The 10,990-nt window shown below is 40.1% G+C and overlaps 1 protein-coding gene across 2 annotated transcripts in view; it reads left to right on the forward strand.

Moving 5' to 3' along the window:
- Positions 1–10,765, forward strand: part of DDX58 (DEAD (Asp-Glu-Ala-Asp) box polypeptide 58) — a 22,589-nt gene extending 11,824 nt beyond the window's left edge. The window contains exons 3-9 of one of the 2 annotated variants that reach the window (XM_014534255.1): positions 778–959; positions 2,399–2,546; positions 3,856–3,975; positions 6,745–6,843; positions 7,250–7,403; positions 7,889–8,147; positions 10,461–10,765. In XM_014534255.1, coding sequence (XP_014389741.1) covers positions 778–959; positions 2,399–2,546; positions 3,856–3,975; positions 6,745–6,843; positions 7,250–7,403; positions 7,889–8,147; positions 10,461–10,631 — 1,133 coding nt within the window. In that variant the 3' untranslated portion in view covers positions 10,632–10,765. Of the gene's footprint in view, positions 1–777; positions 960–2,398; positions 2,547–3,855; positions 3,976–6,741; positions 6,844–7,249; positions 7,404–7,888; positions 8,148–10,460 lie in introns of both variants that reach the window. The other variant, XM_005859564.2, reaches the window with a different exon arrangement.
- The last annotated feature ends 225 nt before the right edge of the window (positions 10,766–10,990 follow it).

Genomic DNA, 10,990 nt, shown 5'->3' on the forward strand with positions numbered 1-10,990 from the left:
TAGGGGCAATCAGGCAGGCAGGCAGGCAGGTGAGCGGTTAGGAGCCAGCAGTTTTGGATGTCCAATCCTTGTAAACCGACAGTAGGACATCCTTCGTGGGGTCCCAGATTGGAAAGGGTGCAGGCCAGGCTGAGGGACAACCCCCCCCATGCACAAATTTTGTGCACTGGGCCACTAGTATACTAATAAAAAGGTTGTGGGCCTTAAGGTTGGACAAGCCTGGTAATTCTTTAGAGAACTTTAGAGTGAAGCATTCTTGGATTATTACAATTGGAAGTAATTTTTTTCCACCTCAGATTTTCTCATTATACTTAGTTTTATTTTCTTGGAATAACACAGAAGGTAATCTTCTACAGGGCTGGAATTATAATCTATATTTCTGTTTGCCTTTACTAATTTGCACTGACAAGAAACTTAACATGATGGCTTGGCTCATTGAAAGATGAATCAGGAGTTGTAGGTGGAATCTATGGATGCACTTTGGAAGGAAGATTTTATACTAAGATCAAATGTAAAACTTCACATTTATCCTTTATATTTTCTCCCAAGAGATGATAAATACTGTTAGAAGATCTAAAATGTTGGGTACCTAAAATGAATATCGAGTTTTCTTTTTGAAAGTTCATAATAACTAAGGAGATTTAGATATTTTTGAGTTCTCTTCACTATACATTCAGACATGATTTCTTGATATTAAATAATCTCAAAGTATTTTTTAGTTGGTCTCATAAAAGCCCCCAATTTTCTTTCTCTCTCTCTCTCTTTTTTTTTTTTCAGGTTATTCTGGACTTTATGAAGCCATTGAAAGTTGGGATTTCCACAAAATAGAAAAGTTGGAGGAACACAGATCGCTTTTAAGGCGTTTGCAACCAGAATTTAAAACCAGAATTAATCCAAATGATATCCTTCCTGAACTATCTGAATGTTTAATTAATCAGGAATGTGAAGAAATTAGACAGGTAATTTAATTAAAATAAAATTTTGAATTGGGAAATAATTTGAACATGGAAAATGTTTTCTGTTTTCTGTAATGCTTTAGACCTAAGAAAGATCCTGCAATCCACAAAATTCTTCAAATCTCAGGCATAATTACCTAGAATAGTAATTTAATTGTGAATTGAGTAATTTTTATGTCACAAATTTTTTCAGGTTTGTCCTATTTTCAGTTAAAAAGATTTTTATTGCTTTCTGAATAATGTTTTATGCAAATTTAAATAAAATCAACTAGTTTAGCAAATTTAAAAAAGCCATATAATCTAGTGGCTAAGTATTCAGGCTCTGGACACAAATAAACTTTGTTAGAATCCTAACTCAAACACTTACTAGTGATATGATCTTAGGCAAGTTACTTAGTTTCTCTAAGCCTCTGTTTATTCATGTTTAAAATGGCGTCTTATTACTATATTTTTATAAATATTAAATTAGAGAATATATGTAAAGTGCTTACATATGCCTGGTGCATAATAAGTGCTCAATAAATTTTAGTTATTATGATTATGATTAATAATAAAAGTCATGTAAATCTCACCACCTTGAAAAACCCATTTGTTAATATTTGGTTATGTCCTTTCAAATATCTCTCTATGCCAATATACCCATATTTTGAATGGCTAGTATGTGGGTTGTTTTCCTAATATTGCTGATGATGATTGAATATAAGATCTCAGAGGAGGTGAGAATACTTGGCTTGACATAGTGATACAATATGAAGAGGACAAGGACAAAGGAAGGGTTTTTTATTTTATTTTATTTATTTATTTATTTTTAAATATACATTTTATTGATTTTTTACAGAGAGGAAGAGAGAGTGATAGAGAGTTAGAAATGTTGATGAGAGAGGAACATCGATCAGCTGCTTCCTGCACAACCCCTTCTGGGGATGTGCCCACAACCAAGATACATGCCCTTGACCAGAATCGAACCTGGGACCCTTCAGTCCGCAGGCCGATGCTCTATCCACCCACACAATTTTTTAAAAAACCCTTCCTTTGCCCTAATCCCGTGGTCGGTAAACCACGGCTCACGAGCCACATGCAGCTCTTTGGCCCCTTGAGTGTGGCTCTTCCACAAAATACCAACTTCTGCACATGGGCCACGAAGTTTCAACTGCACTGTACGTGCGCTCCCACACATGGTATTTTGTGGAAGAGCCACACTCAAGGGGCCAAAGAGCTGCATGTGGCTCGTGAGCCGTGGTTTACCGACCACGGGATTAGGGCAAAGGAAGGGTTTTTTAAAAAATTGTGTGGGATGGGGCAAAAATGTTCATGAATAAGACCTATTGAACCAAACAATAATTTTAAATCAGATAGCACTTAAGTTGGTATTTCTTCAATAAAAACTCATAAAAGGAAAACTTTGAAATAATTGATCAGTCAACTGCAGTTGTCTTGCTCAGGTTTGTTCCAACAAGGGGCCGATGGCAGGTGCAGAGAAAATGGTTGAGTGCCTTCTCAGATCAGACAAGGAGAACTGGCCCAAATATTTGAAACTTGCTTTGGAGAAAGAAGAGAGCAATTTTAGTGAACTGTGGATTATAGAGAAAGGTAGGATTTTGAAGGAACAGTTCTGAAGGGGAGAGGGGAGGGTCTGAAAACATGCTCTGCTTCCTCCTAGTTCTCCTTAGGGCTTCCTTCACTCCTACCTGTTTTTCACTCGCTGTCAGAGGCATTTTTCCCCTCTGATACCCATCGCTACCTCTCTAATGAGAGATCAGCATGAAATTGAATTCTGGAAGGCAAGGGGCTACTTGCCTACAGAAGTAGTTTGGGTGTATATAACCCCTAAATATGGACCAGGGCAAACCGTTCTCATCCAGAATTAGCCCATCTGGCCCAAAGGACTTGGCGGAGGCAGGGTCTGAACTCACTATTTGGGTTTAGATTATCAGAGAAATCTCTTGAAAATTCAAGAGTTAAGAGGGTCCAAACCAGGACTTATCCCTTTTCACAGTAGATTCATGATAGACATTGCTTGGTTCTCTGCCTGGAAGCCATCTGGAACTGAACCAGAGCAGAATTGAAAAAAAGAATCTATTGTGATTAAGTATCTGAGTCCTGAAGCTAACCTCAAAGCATCATTTTAAAGCAGCGGTTCTCAACCTGTGAGTCGCGACCCCTTTGGGGGTCGAACGACCCTTTCACAGGGGTCGCCTAAGACCATCGGAAAACACATATATTATTCATAATGTTTTTGTGATTAATCACTATGCTTTAATTATGTTCAATTTGTAACAATGAAAATACATCCTGCATATCAAGTATTTACATTACGATTCATAACAGTAGCAAAATTACAGTTATGACATAGCAACGAAAATAATTTTATGGTTGGGGGTCACCACATGAGGAACTGTATTAAAGGGTTGCAGCATTAGGAAGGTTGAGAACTACTGTTTTAAAGGTTGAGTTTGGTAAACCCTCTTAGCTTTTTGTGGCTTCTTTAGATCACAAGTTGTTCCAGAAATACACATCTGATTTCCTGGGGAGGCCAGGAAAGGAAGACATGAATATCTTCTTTAGTGTGCATATGAACCACCCAGGGATCTTGTTCAAATGCAGATTCTGTTGCAGTAGGGGTTCAAGAGTCTGCATTTCTAACAAGTTCCTGAAATTGCTGATCTATGTCCTACACTTTGAATAATAAAGTCGGAAATGACTTTGGAGTTCAAACTCCAAATTGAGGTAGCAAACTTGAAAAGATTATTTTAATTGTTTTAAAGGTGACAGGAGTGTTTGTGAGAAATCTTAATGGGAGTTTACAATTTTAGTATTATGACCTCATTGTGAGGCTTTCACAATCAAGACTGGAATCAGTTTATGTAAAGATTCTAAGATGCTTCTTGGTCTCATAAAGGTGCAAAAGAGGAAACGAAAGAGCTTGAGGATGGGGAAATAGAAACTTCCGACGTACAGATTTTCTACAAGGAAGAACCAGAATGCCAGAATCTTAGTCAGAATTCATGTCCACCTGCAGGTACCCAGCACTCTTTTTTCTTTTCCATATGTTGCCCTTCAAGTATTTTGTGTGGGGACTTGTTTTCAGTACCAAAAGTCACAGCCTTATGAAAAGGTTTTTAAGGGAAAGTAATAAAGAAAAGAGAATTTACATGACAAGAAATACTTTTTTCTATGGTTAGGAATTCAATTGTCAACTTCTTCCTCTTCTATCTTCTTTTTTTGGTCTTCTTTTATCACTAAGAAAATATAGGCAGCTCTACATGAAAATGCAAATAGTCCTCCCAGAAACTCAATGTCCATGAGCTCCTGCTTTCACAGACAGGATTTTAAAAATCAGCCCTGCTTTCTAATGAAATATTTCTACTATTTGAGAGTCATTTGCTATCTTTCCTTCTAGGATCCCAGGGCTGCAGTGTAAATTGATGAAGTTTGTGCGCTGCCCATGTGTACGCAGCTGAGGGTTGAGAGGGGATTGAGATCCAGCTTGTGCTGTTTGTCAAAAAGTGCGTTGAGGGGCTATGTCCTCTGAGCGGAGAGCTTTTTCTAATTCATACAAAGGCCCGGTATGAGTTACCTGTGGCTGTAAAAGGCCCATCTTGTTCTTTTCTTGAGACCAGAAAGTTGCATAATAAGCCACAGTAAAAAGTTATTTACCAAAGGGCATCAGGGGGAAAATTATGATATACATTAGTAGTATTAGAAGAAAGATGTGATTTGGGGATAACACCATGAGAAGCAAATTTATAGATTACTTCTGCAACTGAATGATTCAAGTTTTTGGTCATTTCAAAATAAAATCAATGAATATAAGTTGCTTTCAACTTTTCTGACATGTGAAAGGTCCTTAGTGAACTCTCTTAACCTTTTAGAAAGTCTCCTTTTCTTTCAAATGGATAGTTTGGACTCAATAGATGATTTTCAAGGTATTTGTGGCTCTTAACATATTTCCATTTGCTTATCTATTAGTGATATAAAGCCTCTGATTGTTTTTTAAAACTTCTGGTTCTTGCCTGCTGGCATGGCTCAGGGGTTGAGCATAGACCTATGAACCAAGAGGTCACAGTTTGATTCTGGTCAGGGCACATGCCCAGGTTGTGGGCTCAGTCCTTAGTGGGGGGATGGGGGGTGCAGGAGGCAGCCAGTCAATGATTCTTTCCTCATCATTGATGTTTCTATCTCCTTATCCCTTCCTCTCTGAAATTAATAAAAATTTATATTAAAAAAACAACAACAGAAAACTCCCTTTATAACTCTGTAAACATTCCTGATTACGGGGATATCCAATGTGCTCTCCTCTGGCCATCTTGACCCAAAGATGGCCAGTCTATGTCACACATCTTTCTTAACTTCCAGGGAACTAGGTTCACCCCATAGTCCCCAGGAAAACCTTTCTTTAAATTCTTTAACATACATTCTAAAACAGTGGGTTTGGAGAAACGACTTCCCATATTTGCAGTTAAACCATGTAATACCTCCCAGTTAACAGAGACACAGGACAAACACAAGGTAACTTTCGCTTCACACAGACTCGTACATTCACAGTCAGTTTGAGCTTTGACTTCCACTCATGGAAAGTCCCTGAACCGAGGCAAATATTTTGCCTAAGTGGTGATCAGCCACTTCTTCTGTCCCAAAAGACAGGCCTGAACTCAGACTGCTCCCCCCGGGGGAAAACTCACCAGTCAGACGTCTGGTTCCAGAAAGGGCTTTTCTGTCCTGCTTGAAGTCCACTGAGGCGCAAGCGGAGGTCCCGGTCATCCAGGCCCGATGAGGACTGGAATCCAGTAAATCACTGGAGGCATACCTTTCCCATCTTCAGGAGGGAGCTGGGCAAAAGGACCGGCCATTGGCCTTTACCAGTGGTGCCCTAAGTAGGCAGCATGACTGGTATTTTCCCAGCCAACACACCAGATTAATGCAGAAGAATTAATCAGCTGGACACTCAGAGGATATTCAGAAAAATAGCCTTTATTTCTAGATGCACACATGCCGTGACTCAGGGGAGTCAGTTTCCAAATCCTGAGTGATGAATATGGATGAAGCTTTCCCTTTATACCCTTTAGTTTCTTTGTCCCCCAAATATAGATCAGGCTTCTGGACTTTTCATGGGCTTTGCAGCCCCCTGTGAGTTAGGATGGGGGAAGTGAGATTACACTCAGAGGCCTGTCTGGTGCCAGCACTGCCAAACCCCTCAGGGTGTTGTATGTGGTTCACGGTTTATGGCCTCTGTAAAATGGGAGTATTCCGGGAAACAGGTTCTGCAAGGCAGGACAGGCATCACAGATAGAAAGGAGTTTATCGACAAGCAAGGGTGTGCGTCAGAATTCAGATAGCTAGCCCCCAAATGTCTTCTTTTCCCCTTCACTTTTGAGAGAAAATAGCATGTGAGAGCCTTCAGAATTACAAAGCATGACTGCTCTTCAAGAAGCGATTGCTTTGAGAATTCAAGATTTATACAGTTTAGTGTTTTTCAAAGATTTCTTGCTGTTTTGTTCCATGTAGCATTTCCTTTAACCGGTGGGCATCTGTGTTGCCCTGAATTAAGCCATTTGTTCTTTTATTTTTTTCTTCCCTTTTTGCCATCACTACTTTGTCATTGAGGGAGAATTCTTCACTTGAAATCAGTGGAGAAGCTAGAATGTTAAAAACAAGGATTGTAAACTTTCCCACATGAGGCCCTTCTTACTGTAGTCAGCATTCCTGTCTGTCTGACAATAGATAGCTATTGCCTTGATCCCTCAGGCAGAAACTCCTTGGTAATTATGTTCCTTTTGTGTTTCAGAAGCATCTTGTACTCAGAGCCCAATTAAGCCAAGAAATTACCAACTAGAGCTTGCTCGTCCTGCTTTAGAAGGAAAAAACACAATAATATGTGCTCCTACTGGTAAGCTGATTGCCAGAACTTAGATGGTTTGTTTCTCTGCTTCCTTTTTTCCCCCCTTTTATTGAATACTGGGATGAAATGGGCAAGTTTTAGTTTTTTTCTTGTTCCATTTGTCTTTTGAGAAAACCATGTTATTAATATAGTCTCAAGGTATTTTAAAGAACCCGAGGGGGGAAAAAAATGCCATCTTTTCGCTTGCTTCAGGCCCTGACTGTTTGAGTTCATATTACCTAGGGAGTAGGTTAATATTTGTTAGTCCTGGTATAAATTCTGCCATTGTTTACCCATTCACATTACCGGTTTACTAGTCCATCCAGTGGTTTTAGGAGAGCCAAAAATAATTACCATTCAACAGAAATATTTTAATAGGATATTAGTGACCTTTTCTTTTTCTTTATGTTAAAAGGTTGTGGGAAAACCTTTGTTGCACTTCTCATATGTGAACATCATCTTCAGAAATTTCCGCGAGGACAAAAGGGGAAGATTGTGTTTTTTGCTAATCAACTCCCAGTGTATGAACAGCAGAAATCCGTCTTCTTAAAATATTTTGAAAGACATGGGTAAGTATAACAGTTGTTCGAACTTGTTTTTCTCTAGCTTTATGTAACTGGGGTGCTTTCTGCTTTGTTTTGGTTTTGGGAAACCATGATTCAAAAAATTCAGAGTAGATTCAGCTTTTATAGAATCCAGATGTAATTCCTTCAGGATTCAAGTCTGTTTTGTTAGCTATACCTGAAATCCTAAGTAAATGACTTAAGAGATACATTTTACATTTAACTGGCACATTTAACTTTTTAATGATTTTATGATTTATTTACTATGACTCTTTAAGTACTAGTTTCTTAGTGGCTTAATATATACTCCTAGCCATTTTAACTAGCTTGCATTTATTGATCACTTACTATGTGTAAGACGTTGCTAAGCACTTGTCTCCTTTTTGACTTAGGGAGAATGCAGTCAATTAATGTTCTGATCTAGTGTTTCATATCTTTGTGGTTTCTCACTCACACCGTGGTTGGTAATAGGCAGTTTCTGTCATTTCCAGGTACAAAATTGCAGGCATTTCTGGAGCCACAGTTGAGAATATCTCAGTGGATCAGATTGTTGAGAACAATGACATCATCATTTTAACTCCACAGATTCTTGTGAACAGCCTTAAAAATGGGACTATTCCATCACTCTCTGTCTTTACTTTGATGATATTTGATGAATGCCACAACACCAGCAAACTCCATCCTTACAATGTGATCATGTTTCATTATCTAGATCAGAAACTTGGAGGATCTTCAGACCCACTGCCCCAGGTATCTGCAACGTCAGATGGGTTCCTCAGCAGAGCTGTCACCTTCCTAAATCGTATTGATTTACTCTTTTTAAAAAATATTTTTTTACTGATTTCAGAGAGGAAGGGAGAGGAAGAGAGAGATAGAAACATGAGTGATGAGAGAGAATCATTGATCAACTGCCTCCTGCACGCTCCACACTGGGGATTGAGCACGCAACTCAGGCATGTGCCCTGACCAGGAATTGAACTGTGACCTCCTGGTTCATAGATGGACGCTCAACCACTGAGCTACATATTTCTGTTGACTTTTAGAGAGAGAGGAAGGGAGAGGGATAGAGAGATAGAAACATCGATGAGAGAGAAACATCATCGTTTCTCTACACATCCCCTGCTGGGGATCAAGCCTGCAACCCGGACATGGGCTCTGACCAGGAATCGAACCAGTGACCTCTTGATTCATAGGTTGATGCTCAACAACTGAGCACACTGGCCAGGCTTGACTTACTCTTATGGCCACAGTGAAGATGTCCTTCTCAGGTTCTAAGTCCATATTATATAACTCATTGATTAAATTTGATTCATTGGTTAATTTATCCACTTAACAAATATGTATCAGGTGCCTCCATGCACTGTGCAAGGCACTGGGGATGCAAATATAAAAAGACATATTCCTTGCCTTCAAACAGCTGAAGTTTCATGGGGAGCCAATTATGTTAGAATTATGTCATAGTATATCATGATGGCACACTATGGAGGTGAGTACATGGTGCAATCACAAGAGAAGTAAAAGAGCTCCTGAGTGTGCTGTGAAGGTAAGGCAAGTCCTAACAGAAGTTAGGTTAGGCAAACACTAACAAGAGTTTACAAGGTAGATAGCTGGGTGGTTTTCTGGAAAGGCTACTGTGTGTCCAGAGGCACAGAGGGATGAAAGAACATGGTGCGCTTAAGAATCTTGAAGCTTTTAAGTATCACTTGAGTGTAGAGTGTGAAGTAGTGAATAGCAGTAGGTGAGTAAGGATGGGAGAGAGGGAATGATTGATAGAACAAGGTGCCAAGAGAGCCCTGGCCAGTGTGTCTCAGTTGGTTGCATGTGTCCCATGTGCTGAGAGGTTGCTGGTTCCATTCCTGGTCAGGGCACATGCCCAGGTTGCAGGTTTGACCCCCAGTCGGGGGCATGCAGGAGGCAGCTGATCAATGTTTCTCCCCCACCAATATTTCTCTCCCCCTCTCCCTTCCTCTGTCTCTCAAATCAATAAGAACTTTTTTATTTTTAAAAGATGCCAGGGGAGACCAGAGGTTTTGGATAAGTAGGCAAGTAGCTGGATTAGTACAGGAGACCAGATGGAAAACCATTTTTGCTATTTTTGGTGTCATTAGAGGAGTCATCACAGAGAGTAGTTCTCAGATGGAGCAGGAAAGGGGAGAGGGTAAGAGGAATCATCACAGAGAGTAGTTCTCAGATGGAGCAGGAAAGGAAGGGAAGTTGGATATAAGCCCTCTTTTCTCTTGAACGTAGAAGATGGGAATGGAAGATGCATAGAGAGGATTTGAAATGGAAGAGAGAACTAATCCACAGAAGAATTGCCTGGTCATATTGGGGGCTCAGATGAAGTTGGGAATCATGAATTTGTAGCATAGTAACCTCACATTTTTGTACAGTTCTCTAACCCTAATAATTACCTGTTTAGGAAACAGGTGGGAAGAAATTCGGGATGGTGCCCATAGACAAAATTCAGTTGCAATCACATTTCTTACACCCTTTTCTTCTAGAAACAAAAATTGGTAGTTCAGTATTTATTGAGAAGCTATTAGAGGAAGAAACAAATATTTATTAGGTGACTGTTAACCTATATTCTTTACAAATGTTATCTTACTAAATTCACACAGCTACCATTTTAAATTGCTATTGTTACCCAGCTTTACAGAGTGGGAGCTGCTTGTCCAAGGACACACAGCCAGTGTGACATGGCTGGGCTTGGAATGGAAGTATGTCCGATTGCAGCCCTTTTCCTTTTCAGTATGTTGTTCTACTCATCATGGGGGACACACGGGTAAAGAAGGAAGAAGCCCTGCCTTGAAAGGGTTTCCTCTCTTCATATCTATGCTGATTTTTGTTCAACTCATGCATTGTGACTTCTGCATTTATTCAGTGCTTTACTTAATGAGGACCTTTCTATTTACACTGTCATAGAGAGTTTCAGGGGGAAAAAATGTCCCTGTTCTTTATTTGAAGTTGGGGGGAAGCCTGCGGTAGCAGGAGAGAGTTACAGGAGGGGCCGAGGAAATACCATGCTTTCCCCGGTCATCTCATGGCTTGGAGTGCTCTTCACAGGTCATTGGGCTGACTGCCTCGGTTGGCGTTGGGGATGCCAAAAACACAACGGAAGCCACGGAGTATATCTGCAAGCTGTGCGCTTCTCTTGACACATCAGTGGTGGCAACAGTCAAAGACAACTTGGAGGAACTGGAGGAGATTGTTTATAAGCCCCAGAAGTGTAAGTGAGATCCAGTAACAAGCCCTTTAGACTCTGTAATCCTCTACTATTCCTAGTTCAGAGCCATTTGAATGGACACTAAATTTTTACACTTTCTCTGTTTAGTAGAAACTATTTAACCCCAAACATGGAAAATAATCACATTTCTGGCTCTCTCCTCGACGGAGCTCTCTCCCCAAGCAATGGATGAACCTCAGCAATGGCCTGTAGGAAGCAAACAATCTGACTCTTCATTTCCGTAAAACTCTTACACAGAGAACAGTGAGAGGGAGAGGTGAGAAAATCTAAGCATGTAAATGGCCAGACCCGGGCTCGGTCCTTCCTGGTGTTCATGCCTGAGGAGGATACCGTGTGGTCATTCATCATT

The sequence above is a fragment of the Myotis brandtii genome, unplaced genomic scaffold (assembly GCF_000412655.1).
Source record: "Myotis brandtii unplaced genomic scaffold, ASM41265v1 scaffold1270, whole genome shotgun sequence".
Classification (NCBI taxonomy): Eukaryota; Metazoa; Chordata; class Mammalia; order Chiroptera; family Vespertilionidae; genus Myotis; species Myotis brandtii.